This window comes from Halyomorpha halys, unplaced genomic scaffold, assembly GCF_000696795.3.
Source record: "Halyomorpha halys isolate HHAL.00 unplaced genomic scaffold, Hhal_1.1 Scaffold749.1, whole genome shotgun sequence".
NCBI classification, from domain to species: Eukaryota; Metazoa; Arthropoda; class Insecta; order Hemiptera; family Pentatomidae; genus Halyomorpha; species Halyomorpha halys.
The window spans coordinates 445,702-462,451 of record NW_027116653.1 but is presented as its reverse complement, the minus strand read 5'-3'; the positions used below and the strand labels follow the sequence as shown (position 1 = coordinate 462,451).

General features: G+C 30.2%; 1 protein-coding gene across 2 annotated transcripts; it reads left to right on the top strand.

Annotated features, from left to right (window-relative positions):
• Positions 1 to 1,598: 1,598 nt before the first annotated feature.
• Positions 1,599 to 16,358, top strand: LOC106685861 (acylamino-acid-releasing enzyme). Of its 2 annotated transcripts, XM_014428822.2 has the most exons (13): positions 1,599 to 1,783; positions 1,920 to 2,140; positions 3,251 to 3,420; positions 3,639 to 3,769; positions 5,846 to 6,110; positions 7,911 to 8,053; positions 8,790 to 8,961; positions 9,388 to 9,636; positions 10,212 to 10,343; positions 12,654 to 12,877; positions 13,823 to 13,899; positions 15,245 to 15,454; positions 16,151 to 16,358. In XM_014428822.2, exons 1-13 carry the CDS (start codon positions 1,733 to 1,735, stop codon positions 16,260 to 16,262), a joined length of 2,157 nt encoding a protein of 718 aa, XP_014284308.1. In that variant the 5' UTR covers positions 1,599 to 1,732; the 3' UTR covers positions 16,263 to 16,358. The 2 variants fall into 2 exon arrangements, with proteins under 2 accessions (XP_014284308.1, XP_014284310.1); XM_014428824.2 differs by lacking the exons at positions 13,823 to 13,899; positions 15,245 to 15,454; positions 16,151 to 16,358 and adding an exon at positions 13,126 to 13,731.
• Positions 16,359 to 16,750: the final 392 nt, after the last annotated feature.

Genomic DNA, 16,750 nt, shown 5'->3' with positions numbered 1-16,750 from the left:
GAAGTATAGTAAGAATTGTGGGTAACTTTTCGTTCTTGAAACTACACCAAAGACTAACACGATCTGTACCACTTTAATCCTAGTCCGCGCGTATTAGTACCTTGTCGCGCCTTGAAGTAGAAGTTCGGCGGTACATTAGTATTGTCAGATCTTTATGAGAGTTAACGAAACATTATTGTTCTTACTTTTTAATTTTATTATTGCCACTCGACTAAATTGCTGGTATTATTATACGGAGATTATTATATACATTATTTCCGGATGAATTATTTCAACAATTCATATAACTGAAACCAATATAATAATCTTTATTTTCAAAACCTAAAAAATAAATAAAATCCTAATTTATAACAAATTAATTTTTGGCATTTTTTGCCACCGCTAGCAATAAGTCAGTAGCGTATTTAGAAATCAGGAGGCATTACCCGCGTAAACATAATACCTGACTGTCCTGAATTGTGAAAGGTGGGATTTCTCAAATGTTTATTTATCTAACCTTGGCTGAAAAGCTCATCTTTTTGAACCTAGGTGACATGACGTTCCTGTTTTTATTTCAGTATATTTTGAAGGGTTCCAAACTTACTGTGTACTGTTATTGTGAAAAAGTTCTTATTTTAACTTAAAAGGGCAAAAGCTAGAGGTGTTGGAACACCGATTTCAATGAAACTTTTATTGATGGTACTAGGTCCATAAATATTGGACTCCTGTCAGAGAATTCTTGCCAATGTGACGCATAAGCAGAGAAACAAATATTTTGTATAATTAAAACAATTTTATATATTGTCATTATCTTCATTGACCCTGTATGAATTTAAAGATCATAAATTCGCTGCTTTGTTTGAATAGTGGTATATCTGACAAAAAAAGTTTTGATTTATTTTTTAATTGGACCTATTCCAAAGATATTACTATAGCCTAAGGTTTCCTTTTTTAATGGTATTCTTCTACAGACTATCCTAAATTTAGAGGGATGTTACAAAGCAACCACATCAATGAAATATATAAAACAAAAAACTTATTTGTCAAATGTGTCACTATTCAAGCAAAGTAGTGATATACCGATTGATTATTTTATTATTAATATTATTTATAGAATCTGAAAAAAAATTCTGATTGTATTAAATGAATTTGAATGTATACAAATTAACCAAAATATATATATTTATATGTTTTAAATAAAGTAGACCAACAAAATATTTTTGGGAGAAAATTAAAGTAATTCGTATTTAGCATTCTTTAAAATCCTCAAACAGGAATTTTCATAGAATTTAAAAAAAATACTCTATCTTTTCAAATCATTTTCTTACTGGTATGACTGTTTAGATGTGAAACTTTCAATATCATAAATTATATATTTCATTTATATATCTATTAAAATACCAAATACTGTTATTGAAATTTTTTCCAAGACTCTTTTCCTATGTAATTCTTTTGATATTTAACACTTCCTTTACTTTTGAACTCACATTTTATATTTCTACAATATATTCTTTTACTACCTAAATTAGTTTATTAACAAAGCTAAATAAACAAAGAGAGTAAAATTAAGTAATTCAAGGATGAATCATATTTATTCAGATGTTCGAATATTTGTGAATGACTGACTATTTCACTTTTTTCTCATCCTTTCTCAGTATTATCTCTTGTACTTAGGTCATTATTATTTACTAATTTAGTATTTTATGTGTCCTTGAAGAGTGATGAACTAGAACTATTGCATTAATCTTTGAACATGGATAGCCCCATCACCTCAAAGGATATTACAAAAGGGTGCCATGTGAAGGTAGAGCAAGATTTTTTTTTCTGATAAATTTCTCAAATATTTGATATATAAAACTTTTTTTTAAGTTTGATTATTACTTTTTTTATTTTAATGTAGACAGTCAACACTAAATTTTTAATTATTCTATTTTTTTCAGTTGGATAAAATTCTTGCTTTATATAAAAATGTTGTTAAGAAATCCTCATTACCAATATCAGGTTATATTTTAAACATCATTGGGTCTAATTTAGCTGTTAAATCAATTTGGTACCAGAGGAATATTGAAAGAAAAGTGGCCATTCGCTCTGAATTGACACAATTTGTTAATTACGAAACAAAGGAAATCCAAACACTAACATCAACAGACATCTCTAATGAGTGAGCCAAGATTTTTACCATAAAAATATATATTTCCCTTTTCCAATATTTAAGATTTTGGTAATATATAAATAATATATTATGGATTATTTATAATATATATTAGATAGAAAAAATTGTGTAGTTTATACAAGTAAATTACTGGTGTCTGATTACTTCATTATCTGTGTACCTTTTATTATTTATTATTATTAACTATTACCTTTTATGATATTATTTATTTCTACCTTTATTATTTATTTATCAGATCAACTTAAGGGAAAATTACAACATAATAGAATGCCTTACAATAATTTCCAATAAATATACTTCCTTCCTATAGTAATAAATAAAAAAAACAACTGATATACGTAGTGAGCCTAATGGTTCATAATAAATTTATAGGATCAGGCTCTAGACCAGAAGCTTTTAGGGAATCGTTTTGTAATACTTACCTTTGTCAATAAAATATTGTTACTTTTCAAGTCGTAGTCTATTCCCATGTCGTATTAGCAATTGCTAGGAAGCCACCACTTTAAGTGGACTCCATAGGTGAACAGTACTATTATGATTGTCATCTTCTCTGACACTTCCTTCTTCTTTGGCGACTTTTTATGTTTCCTTTTTTTGCTGGATCTTGTGTATCTATGAGATTGAAAAAAAATTTTCAATGGTGACTTATAATGGTCTCAACTTGTTTGTATCTTTTTTTATTTTTTCTGATAATCCAAATTTTTTGAGCTGCTCTAGTGTATATAAGATTCAATCAGTTAATATATTATCCTTCCTTAGAGTGACTTTATGGTTGTATTATATATATATTGTAGATTATGTACATAACATATAAAACAATTTATGTAATATGTCTAATCCAAACACTCAAATATGAAACAAACTTGACAGACCATTTTTTTTTTTAAATTAAGTTTCTACTGAAACTAATCCTAATATTTCCTTTGGGTTTTAAAGGCTACTTTCATACGTCAACACTTTCTTAGTGAAATTTTTTCACCTCAGCCTAATGGATGATTTTCACATATTATTAATAAAACCTTAAAAGTTTAATGATTATTCTACATCCCTTTCCTAGAAATTTCAATTCTTTTTCACTATATAATATAATCTTTCTAGGCTGTTAATGTCATATTCACCATCTGGTTCATATCGAGCTTTATTCAGACACATACCAGCGTTGGGGAATTCTCCAAAGAAACAACATTTAGAGATCTGGAAGAAAAATTTTCTTTGGAAACTCTTTGATTTGACTAGTTTTAATCTTCATGGAGATATAGCTACTGACAGTAAGATTTATTTTCTTTGCTTTGAGGAATTGTTTATTAGAAAATCTTGTAATATCAATATCTTACAAATTAATCATAAAACTATTTTAAAGGGTCATAAACATGTTTGCAACCTCTTCTTCACTAATGATAGTTATAAAATGATAATTTTATTTATTGTTCATTGTTGGTTAGATGTGATTTTTAAATTGATAAAAATATTTTTTATTTTTTTTCAGTGGAATTTTCTAGTTTCCAATGGTCCTCTTGTGAAACTAAAATATTGTATATAGCCGAAAAATACCATCCAAAAGCGGAATCATTTCTTCCTTTAAAACTTTCTGGCAAAAGTGATGAAGATACAAAAAAAGTAGTTATCTTACTAACATTAACTTATTAAAGTATTAATTATTGAAGATAGATGTTGGCTATTAATTTAAAAATTGAGATTTTGTAGTTAGTAATTATTAGTTATTAAACAAGCAACTTGAAGAAATAAAATACATTGATTAATATAAACCCCAAGCTTAATCTGATAAATTAGTTACTGCAATGTTTCTGATAAATATAGAATTGGCATATATCAACTTTAAACAGTAAACAATTTTAACTTATGAAATGAAATGAAAAATAAGTTTGTTAGTATTCTGACACATAGTCCCTTTAGAACAACTTATTATAGTTTATTTTGCCGATGGCAGTTTGGAGGAGTGTGTAAATCAGATGGACAAAACTTGGTATTTCGTGATTGAAAGGAGGATGTCAGGCTCTGAAAGATATAAAGTAGAGGTCACTGAGTCCTAATCAATTGACATAGGAAGGACAATATAAAGTATTGTCCTGGAACTAGCAGGATGGTTAGAGCACTTTAACTCAGTATAATATGAGGTTATTTACATTTCTAAGGAGATCCAGAAGATAAATTGTATTGTACAGTTTATAAGATGTTTCAGTTTAGTTTAGATTTCACCCTGGATTTTACTGTACATCATACAACAATAGTCAATGGGGTAGGGAAAGAAGGGAGGAAAATAAGAGTTGACTAGTGAAGATGATTGAATTGCTTAAGGATATGGTTTGAAGGAATATTTAGGAGATTTGTGATTTTCAGTACATGGTTTGATCAAGAGTGACTTGTAGGTTTTTAATAGATTTATGCAATAAGATAGGAGTATTGTTTAGGATAAGGTTGGGTGGCCCAGAGATTGGTTTTCGGAGAGAAGGGAATCATGTCTTTGCCCTGCTTGGTGTTTAAAACAAGCTTATTATGGGTTCCCATGCAGTTATTCTGTTGATATCTTCTAGTATCTTTTAGATGGAATCAAAGGAATCAGTGAAGTTGCAAGAAAATTAAATTTGGACATTATCAGCATCTAGATAATTCTGGGAATATTGTATAAGAGCAGAAGATCATTAATGAAGATGGAAAAAAAGATTGGAGATGAAGTGGAACCTCGAGACATGACTCTGGACAGAGCTTAAAAAAAAACAGTGGGATAATTATGAGGGATGACGACCAGAGAAGAAGGATTTGAACCATCAATGGAGACAAGATGATATTGAAAGACTCCTGTTAATGAGAAGAGTGATATTATGGTTGGTCTAATCAAAGGCTATGGAAAAATCAAAAAGAAAAGAATGACAAGTTTCTACTGGTCCAAGCATTGAGATAAACAGCATTTTTTAGGGAGGAAATGTTGCTGTGTTCATCTGCTCTAAGATCTGTCAGAGGTATATCTGTGATCACGCACAAAGTATCGTAGGATACAGTGCCAAAAGCTCAAGCGACATGAAAAGCACTTCTTTTGGTATACACCGTTTGCCTTACAGACATATGACTGCACTTGGGAGGCTTCCACTCAGATCAGTGCTGTGTACAAAAGTGTGGAGCTGGCTACAATGGCCAGAAGCTTCCTCTGATTCTCTCTTGGTCCTACAATATTTGGCATAATTCTAGCCAATTCATTAGTCACTTGCACTGCTCAGATGCTAACTTTGTGTAAGTGTTCATCAAACCAAAGTCTGGCATGAATCTGCACCCTGAGATATCTAATAGACTTGGATAAGATATTGAACTCCCGACAGTAAGAATGACAATCTCCCTCACTTTTCTACTGGTTATTAACACTCCCTCAGTTTTATCGTCAGCAAGCTGGAGGCCTACCATTGAAAGAGATTGAGGAATGGTAACAACTGCCTTGTTTGCATTGTAATCTATCTTCATCAAGAGTTTCCCACGAGCAATGATTGTTTGTGTGTGTCTGTGTGATAGATTGAGAGAGAGAGAGAGAGAGAGAGAGAGAGAGAGAGAGAGAGAGAGAGAGAGAGAGATCTATGTGTGTAATTTTGTGAATTACAATATAATTAAAGTTATAACTATATTGTTTGGTTTTAAGTCATTATATTATATTCTTAGAAAGAGTTTCTTTTAACCAACCATTTCTAGGGTTTTGAATATGACTTGATTGAGGATTGGGGTGAACAAATGACTGGTAAGTGTACACCAGTACCCTGCATTTGTGATTTAGAACAGGAGTCAATTAGTATTGCTGCTGGCTGTCCAGAAGATCTAAGCTTTGGACAGGCAATTTGGGCCCCAGATGGTGGAATAGTGGCAGTTGCTTGGTCCAATCTACCTTGGCGACTCGGGAATATGTTTTGCACCCACAGACTGTCTTGGATTGTTCACTTAAAAACGGATGGTAGCTATCGTGAGTAGAACTTTTAATTGTTAGTCAGCTAAAATATTTAAATAAATATTTTTTTCATTTTCCTACACAAATACTTTCTGATTGTTTATGATATATTATATTACATATTTTTCATAGTAATTATGAAATGAAACATATTTTTAAATTCATTTTTATGGAGTTCAGTTGATCAAATAAAACAGTCATAATTGAATGAGACTATCTTAAAATTATGGATAAGCTAGCTTATTATCTTTTTGGTCTGATTAAAATGATTTATTGTTGTGTTGAAAATATTGTAAACCATGGATGGAATCAAAATAAAGATGATGAGGGGTACATTCAAGATTATAGTGGTTTAATCATCTATGCACCACCAATCAATGAATAAATTGTAGTGATATTTTATGTATCTTGTCGAGTAAAATCAAAAAGTGTTAACTGTTACCATGAACAGAACAAAGACATTGGAAACTGAATAATTAAAAGTGAATATAACAAAATTAAAAGAAAAAAGTTGATTCATGTTAATAGTGTGGAGAAAACATTGTTATTTTGATGATAAAAGAATATGTATATGTCATATACATAAAAAGTTAAATTAAGAAATATTTATGATTTAGAAATAATTCATTTGAAATATAGGATTATTAGACCTTTTAAATAGCATATTAATGCATTATGTTGATAAATAACGTTTATATAATCATTTGTATGTGAAATGAATATTTTTAGTTTTTGGGTTTTAAATTTTAAATATTTGAACATTACAATGGTTTTTGCTAAGATATTGGGACAGTGCAGTCTAAAAGAAACAAAAACTGATCTGCGTGCACTTGTAATTGACGATACATAAGAGCTTGTAAAATGTGTTATTTTTCATATAAAAAGTGGATTAAGTCTTAAAAGACTTAAAAACTAATCAACAATCATGTTTAAACATAAAGAAACAGCAAAAGAATAATTTAAAAGAAAAAGACATTCAATTATTTCTTTTTAGTGAGGAATGTCATCCACTAATCAAGTGGATATAGCCCGTTCTTTCTGGGAATTCAAGAACGCAAAACATATTTTGGTCTCGCCACAGAAAATTATTTCAATATTAAATATTAATGCAAGTCGTTTTTAATAATTACAAAATGCACTAAATGTCAAATACAGTAATATAGACAGAGAAGTAATGTTTCATTTGATACTGATGTAAATTTCTAGAAAAACTAAAATATTCTAACATAATCAATTTGTAGGATCATAATAAAAATAGAAAGGAGTTATAAACTCAAACATTTATAATATTTTTTATAACAGGCAGTTTTTTAAGCTCATCTTCCATCCATCTTCTAAGCCAGATTAGTTAGGATAACTTAAATAAAAAGAGGACATCAATTATAAAATAATAAGAGAACCCCTTGCACAATAATCCCATTAAATTTTCATGTTAATATTTGTTACCCTTATTTTTTTTCTAATACACTAACCATTAAAAAATTCTTTGTTAAAATTTGAGTCCTCTTCCGGTATCTCTATATTCTGTGAGCAGATGCTTTAGGTTGCCTTTCGACATAACATGAATTTTGATTGATCCTTGTCACTTTGGCTTCAAGATCAATAGATGATTCCCTCCAGATACTATCTGAATATATCAGTGTTGCATGTGTTATTGTAAAAATAATTTAACAAAGTATATTGTTTATATCTTGTTTATATATTATATAATGTTAATACTTATAAGATTTTTCAATTCACTGATACAGTATTTTAATGTGTTTTTTTTTTGTATTGTATTTTGTTGTTGTTTTTTCACTATTTTACTTCTGTCAGGTAAACTGAGCAGAGATAGTCAAGCTGTAAGATGTCCAAAATTCTCTCCTGATATGAAATCTTTGATCTGGCTAGAACGAGAAGTTGGAGGTCCACATCATACCTGTCACAGATTGGTCTGTTATAATTGGACCACCAGAAAGGTTTAAATATTTTTAAAAGATACTAAAGCATTTTTATAAAATACTGTAGTATTTCATTTTCAAAACATCATTTTATTGCCTCTTCTAGTGGCAAAGGAAAATTATTTACACAATGTTAATTGTAGAAGCCTTTTGTTTTTCAAAAGCAATTAATAACTAACGGTCATAGTTTTTCAGTTCAGACATTTTCAGTCATACATATAAATGTTTTATATTTATACTTGAACTTTAAACTTTAGCCATTTTTTGGCCACAATTTTTGACCATGTTGGAACAAAGGCCCAGAGTATCCAGTTTGGAGTGATGTGTTGATTATTTTGAAGTACTAAGAATTTTGGTGTCCTGAGTATTTTGATGCCTGTGGATTTTGTAATACTCCCATTTAATGAATGTTGACACTCCTACTCTATTTAAGATAACCATCCATGGTTGTCAAAAAGGATCATAAGCTCCAATAAGTGGAGTTGTTCTTTCCAATACCTCTTCAATACCAGTACAATGATTACCGCTTCAATGCCTAGTAAACAATACATATAAATTTTGTTACTAATAAATATAATAAGTACCAATTATATTTTTAAAATTTTGTTCAAAGGATATTTTTTGCTATTTCAAAATTGCCAGTTTGTGGGAAAATGTACACTTATATGACAAATTATTTCTTTAAAATTATGTATGCAAATATTCACATGCAATTCTTGTGTCTTTGAGAATAACGATAAGTTTTATATTTCAGAGCTCCATCATTGTAGATTTTATCCAAGAATCTATTACTATTACTGATGGCCAGCAATTCTACGGACTCTATAGTAAAACCCTGCAACCCAGGTGTTGGTTGTCTGACAATGAGACATTGGTTATCAATACAGTTCAGAGGGCAAGCATCAAACCTTACTTAGTAAATATAGGTATTGGATTTGCAATGAAAAATTTAATTTTTATTTATAAGAATTTCAAATAAACAGCTCCACAAATATAGAAGCACTCTTTGGAAAATTCTATGATAATTAAAATGATTTTTATTTGAAATTAGTTTACATTTTTATATGTTACTGCAGGATTAGTTGATACTGCAGTGAAAATAAGGTAAATAAATGCATTTAAAAATAGAAATATGATATTTAGAAAAATATATAATTTTTCTGAATGTTTATATAAGTAAACGCCAACAATTTTTTAGAAAGAAGTTATATAGTTTCAGTAGTAACGTTACCTTTCTTACTTCAATGACAGCCACAAGTCTTCTATATGTACTTTTAGTTTTTAGTTAATCCCTTATAAAAATGTTTTAATGTATTTAAATTAATAATAGTAATATAATGCTTTCTTGACAGGGACCAAAACCATAAGGGCACTTAGTGATGACTCAGATGACAGTTTTAACTTTGGGTTCATTGATACTTACAAGGACTTTATGTTGTGCTACCACAGCTCTTTGTGTACACCTCCCTCCCTATTGTTGGGAAAAATATCTAGTGCTGATAGAATTGATTGGCTAACATTATTAAAGCAGGAACCCATTGTCAGCAACTTCAAAACGGGTGTCCTTAGGCTGAATGCAGATTGTGAAGCAGAAAGTGTTAGTGAGTAATTGCTTACTTTTTTAATGGAAATGAATTGTTTTGTAGTTTAAAAATGGTTTACTTGTTCAAGATTCAGGAATCAGAGAACCTTAATATTTAATCTAATTTTATTTTACGACAGTAATGTTATTGCAGTCTGATCAATTTCTATATTACATGTTAAATATTATGCGACAAACAATTGAATTGAAAAGGAGAGCAATTTATTTTTAATTTTTAAAACAATATGTTTTCATTACCGATGTTTTGCAGCTGGATGGATACAGGAAAATGATTATTGTGTTCATTACAATAATGAACACAGTAGCTCTAGACTGTATAAAAACTTTATTATGCCTGTAAAAAGATGGATAAAAACATTAGTATACCAAAATCAATTAATACAACACAAACCAACAGAACATTAATTGATTATGTTAAATTCCAAACATATGAAAGCACCTTCTACTTATTTCTTCTGAGGAATGGGCCATGATCGATTGCCATCCGAAAGCTGTTCAATGCTGAAAGGACACAAAGGTTCTCAGAATTGCCAGTACCTATGTTTCTGTGTTATTGAGCTTTGTTTTTTCCAGGCAAATTTTCTGCAATATACATGGTTCCTAATGATGTTACTGATGCACCTTTGGCTGTGTGGTCTCATGGAGGACCACATTCTGCGTTTACTAATGAATTTAGTATTTTGGCCAACTTTCTAGTATCACTTGGTAAGTAATAATTTCCTTATGTACAACCATAATTGTAATATAACAATTTATTATAAGTTGGATTAATGCTTATAAACTTAAACAAATGTTTTGTCAAATCTTAACTAGTATATTGTTTTAAAAGCTACCATCGATTCTTTGAGTAAGTGTCAGCCTGATTTTTTTTTAATCGTTTTTATTATAAAAATGTTATTTGTATGTTACATTTATGTTGATGTTCCTAGGATAGTTGTTTACTATCATCATATATATATATTTTGAATTATCTCTCATTTTTTGTAGTCACATCTATAGCTTCACACAGGTACAAAATAAGTTATTGTCGGCCATATTGCTGTTTTGTACAGGATTAATTTATTTTTTTATGATAATTAAGAACTTCTATCAAAGTATGGTTCCATTTGCTGATGATGCCCATAGCATTGCATTTGTTTTGTATGTGTTTGGAGAATGTTAATGATGTATCTAGTTCTAAGCCTAAGTAATTGATGGACTGAACCAATGGGATTGTATAACTATTAATAACTATGTTTTGATTTATGGACAATCTCTTTTAAATGAATATGATAGCTTGTGTTTTTGGTTTTTTTACTTTAAGAGGTGTTAACATTAAGTTTTTTATGAGGTGCCTGTAACCTGTTTACTATTGTATCTATTCTATATGACGATGCATAAATGGCTGTGCCATCAGCATACAGTGATTCTACATGTGAGTGTGGGAATGGGTGTGAGGGAAGGTTTGAGATATAGTAAGGAAAATTCCAAGTCTTGTGGAGGACCAGCTGAAAGGTACTACATTGAGGAGTTAGTGTTGTTTATTGTTACGTAGAAGGATTTGTTGCTGAGGTAGGATTCAAGGAAGTGAATGATGTGTGAGTTTATAGATGAGACCTATGTCCCAGACTTTGTCAAACATCTTTACAATGTTGAGGAGAAGTATACCCATGTGATTTTTTTTGTTTTGTTTTTATTTTATTTATTTTTCACCTTTTATGATATGGTCGGTAAGTGCAGTTAGTTGAGCTACGGTTAAGTGTAGGGTTCTAATTCCAAACTTCTCATTAGATTCAATGTTATGATGGGATATATTTTTCATTATTTTGATCAACAAAAGTTTTTCAAGTATCTTGGCTGTTGAGTTTAATGGACTAATTGGTCTGTAATTACCCACTTGGCAGGATTCTTGTATCAGCCTGATAGTTTTAATAACTTCACAATAAATAATAATAAAGAAGTGCAATACCATACTGAACTAGGTGAGTTCTTGGATTTTATTGTAAAAGATTATAAAACTATAAAGTTAAGAATAAGCTGGCATGTATTTGTCAGGAGAGATAATCTAGTTTAGTAGTAAAAACTCTTTTTTAGTATTCTAAGAGGCTCATTCATGTTTATTTACTTCACCAACAGCAAACCATGATTACTATTACCAACTCCTTAATCTAAGACTGCTTACAAAAAAAAATTAACTGATTATTCAGCTGCTTACCAACACATACGTATGATGAGAGTTTATTGGTTTCAGTGCTATGCTTAGCTTGCAGAAGGAACTTGTGAGTAGTTGTTAGATTTAGTTTGGGAAGTAATATAGTACTCTCCATTTTTCACTTTATTTCTTTGAAATTTCACTGGAAGATTAATATCTTCATCATAAATTTTTAGTATTTTCATCTAGAAAAAAAATTAATACACTAAATTCTCTATTATATTTTTCTCATCTTTATGGTGTAAAACTAATGTCACAAGTAGTGCCTATAGCATAATAATTATACCATAAGTAATAAGACTTATATGATAAGAAGTGAAATCAGGTGCTTATCATATTATTTTATGAAAGCTTTATTTTTTTATTTTTTCAGTGCAGTAAAACCCATGTTAACTGGCTATGCAGTAACCATACCTCAAATGAATAGAGGATAAAAGGAAGCTGATAGATGTTCTAATCATGAATGAGTAGAGAGATTTTGGTTTTAAAATTTTGTATTTGTTAAAAAAAAAGAAAGAAAAGAAATAACAGACTTTTTCAAGATATTACTTTGTGTTTCCAGTTAATTTGCACATTGTACAGACTACCTATTTTTTTCCCAATAAAAATTCTAAAATCTCTACATGAATAAAATAGTTTCATTCTACATTACAGTTAATACTTTTCTTTGAAATATCTATGCCATCGATTAACTGGTCAAAATGTGTCCTGCCAGTGTCCCAGTCTGAAGATGGTCAGTTAACATGTGGTTTACTGACCTTAATAAAAGCTAGGGGTTTGCATTGACTTCATCTTGTTAATTATATGTTTGGGGTAATTCAAAGGTTTTGGAATGGTAATGACAAACGTCCGAGGTACAGTTGGTGCAGGCCAAGCCTCAGTCAACTTCCTGCTGGGTAAAGTTGGCAAGACTGACGTTAGGGACTCCCAGCAGGCTGCAGAGACTGTCCTCAAGATGTTCCCTGGTCAGCTTTCACCAGACAAATGCGTTCTGTATGGTGGATCTTATGGAGGCTTTTTATCACTTCATCTAGCTGGACAATATCCAGTGAGTAAAGTCAAGAGCAATGATTTTAATAAAAATATTTTAAAGACATATTATTTAGTATTATGTTATGATATTTAAGAAACAATATTAAATCTTCAAAAGCTCATCCAGGAGGTCTCAGAGAATTAGTTTTATTGATAATATACAAAATTATTTAGTATTCACACAGTATCAAAACTTCATAATTGTATTAGAGAGTAATAAAATTTTATAATTAAGATAATAATTCATTGATTGGTCTTAATCAGAAGGTTATGACTTTACGAGCTTCGAAGTCTTCTACGCAACATGGAGGTGTTGAGCGGATTCCTCCGGCCGACGCTGGATCTTATGCTCAATTGTGTGCCGTTACACTACTCTCATCTTGTTCCATTATAAACCCAATCTATGCCAGAAATAATCATTTTCACATTTAGAAGTTGTCAGAAATTGTAAACAGCAAGATTATTAATTACAAGAACCTGTTTTCTTATTCTAATTATCAATACAAATAGTTCAAGGTAATGATTAGTTAAACTACTGTATGTGTATAATTAAAAACAATATGAACCAACTAAATTTTTTCTTAAAAATACCTAACTATTAGTAGATGTATTTGCTATTGAATCATTTAACAATCTTAGTTGGAGTACATTTTGGGATTAAGGACACCAAACCAAATAAAACATATATAAATCAAGAACTGTTATTGACAGATCCTGTTATGTACACCTATGATCAGAAGTTCATAGCAAACTGAATCTTTGTTTAATAATTTATCATGGTTTTGCTTAATATATTGTGGACTACCACTATATTGTGGTGACACAGACTACCACTATCATAGAGCCTTAAGAATAATTTGTAAATAATTTTATTTGTCTTAATTTTTTGATCATGTATTTATACATTAATAATATCATATATACTTTATATAATAATAATATTATCCTGATTATTTCTCAGAGTATTTACAAAAGTTGCGTGGCTCTAAATCCTCCTTGTGACCTGGTTACTTTCCTCGAGTCTGACATCCCTGATTGGTAAGTATTTATGTATTCAGAGAACATAATTCTTTTTTTCAATCATATTGTAAATCATTTCTCAAAACAAAAACTCAATCCTAGGTTACTTTAAGTCCTTTACAATAATACACATTTCAGATAGACAAACTATAAAAACAGTGAATATGAACAGGGAATATGTATCTCAAGCTAAACTTCTTTCATTGTAGGGGCCCAAGCTAGATTGTTCACATACTATATCATTTTGTAGTATGGACTCTCAAACTAAGTTCCCTAACCACTAAAAATTGTAAATATTATCCTCTAAAAGTACTCTGTGAAGTGCTGATAAGAAGGCCTCGACAATGCATGTTCAATAGGTAAGGAAAGAGGGATAGGATGATTTGGTATTAACCATTCCTTGCAGGATGGAAACTCCACTCAATAAGATATTCGCTGAAGAGAATGGTAAGTCTTACAGATATTGACTGTTCTTGCAGGACGGAATACTCATTGTGAGGAATTTGCTTACAGTCCAAATAGCTGCCAGTCCTAGAGATATTCACTGCAGATCCTTAGGCAGAGTGAAATAATAACTCAAATACTCGTTTAAAAGTGTACATTAGAATGTATTGATCCACTAGTGTTTATTATCATTACTACCTCCTAAGGTAAAATTTCATCAATTAGGTTTGTCAATTTTGTGCTTAGTGGTACTTCTGGGCCTAAAGACACCATTCAGAGATGTTGCGAATAAGACGTTAGCTTTTAGTGGATCAGAAAATCTATTGTAATCTTTATTGATTCCAATAATACATTTAAGAATATTACAATATATAACATGATTATTAAATTTGTACAATTTAAATATTTACAAGAAATAAACATTATGATCGTGATTCACGTCTCGGTAGATAGGTTGCGCCAGATTGGCTCGTAATCGTCAAGCGGCAGCTAGAGTAGTGATCAGTAGATAGTACCAGTTTCGCTATAATCCTAAATCATATTTTATTGTATTTATTATGCAATTTTTTTTAGAGTGTTTTCAGGGCGTATCATTTGGTGGAAACTGAAGAACTTTTGCGAGTTCTGACATCCTTTGCAATAGTTCCAGAGTTCTTGAAAGGTGAAACAAAACGTTGTGGGCATTAAAGTAGAATGTTCCGAAAAAGTAACATGCTTCATGTTTTAACAAAATCTGAGACGCTGGTCGTTATAGCGAAATACTAAAATACGTTGGGCCGGAATTCCTTGAATCCGACCATTTTAAAAGTATTCTATTTTAAAAGTATTCATAACCAGAACACGATGTTTGCATAATTCTATTGATATTGACGTTGTGCATGTATATTGTTGAAATTAATGTATTCTATAAAACATCCAGGTCATTCGTTGAAACGGGCTATAGTTTTGATCCTACTTTTCAACTTACTACAGAAATGTTTGAGGCAATGATGTCTAAATCGCCTATTACCTATGTACCATCTGTGACTACACCAGTGCTCTTCCTCCTTGGAAAAAAGGATGTGCGAGCACCTATTCATCAAAGCCTTTGTTATTACCGAAAACTTAAAACAAGAGGTGTAAAGACTAGGTAGGTACTTCAATTAAGTTTTGTATTACACTAATGTTAAATTATCTCAAAAGACCTTTAAAATTTTATTATTATTTCTACTATAATGATGAGTTCACCAAATTCTATTTATGACAATAAAAAATACATAATATTTATTTGTTAGGACGATTATACATGGCTTATGATTATGCAAAGATTTGTCCCTCACTGTTTTTATGTATATGAAGAAATTTCTTCACCTGTATTGCTTACACTCCTTTTTATTACCTATTAAAAAAAAGTAATAATTTATCCTCGATTTCTATAACATTAATGATCTATGATTAGATATGTCAAAAGCCAGTTTTACAAAGGCCACCATAATTTTTTAGCAATTAAATTTACTTAATATGCTTATCTTAGATTGGCATATAGCTGGATTAAACGTTTTATTACACAAATAAACTATGACTCCATTGCATTCATCAATTTAACTACGTTTATATAATTAGTCAATTCCATCACATTGCTGAAACCTTTCTCCCAAGACAGTTCACCAAGCTTGACCCGATGGCTAGAAGAAAGTAAATTTTATGATTACACAATATTTAGGTCGCATGAAAAAAAACTAGCCATTTATTTGATTACCATTTATGAATAGTAATAATTCTTATTTTATATACAATATTTTAATTTAACCAGTCAGTTAATTTTAAAACTTTATAATTTTCACAGGGCCCTGGTGTATGATGACAACCACTCAATAACACAATTGCCTCATCAGGTTGATTACGAAATTAACACTGTGATTTGGTTTTTGGAGAATATTGAACATGCAGTAAAATAATATTTGGCACAGTTCTTCAATGTTATATTTTTGTGACTAAATTATTTTTATTATGTTGTACCTTTATTACAAAATATAAAGCATCTTTAAACATTATGCTACCAGAACAGATCTAATGTTTCACTACCTATTGATGCGTTGTTTGAACAACCTACAGAGTCAGAATTCATTTAACAAAGGCTCATCAAGTTCTTTGACTCACTCAAAACAACCAGATGATGCTTGATACAACAAGGGTATTCATGATGTGTTAAATGTAAGACGTTTTACCCTGATAAAAATATTATATTGGAGGAAGATAGTCCGGGTGACGGTCAATAAAGGTATCAAAATAGTAAAAGAAAACTATTTATTGTTTTGACTTTCAACTATGTTAAATGCTTAATCGTTTTAACATGCTAAAAGAAGAAAATATTTCTCCATTTAACACATTTTACCATGTTAAACTAAAGACCATGAATACTCCTTATGATTGTTAATTAAAAGAG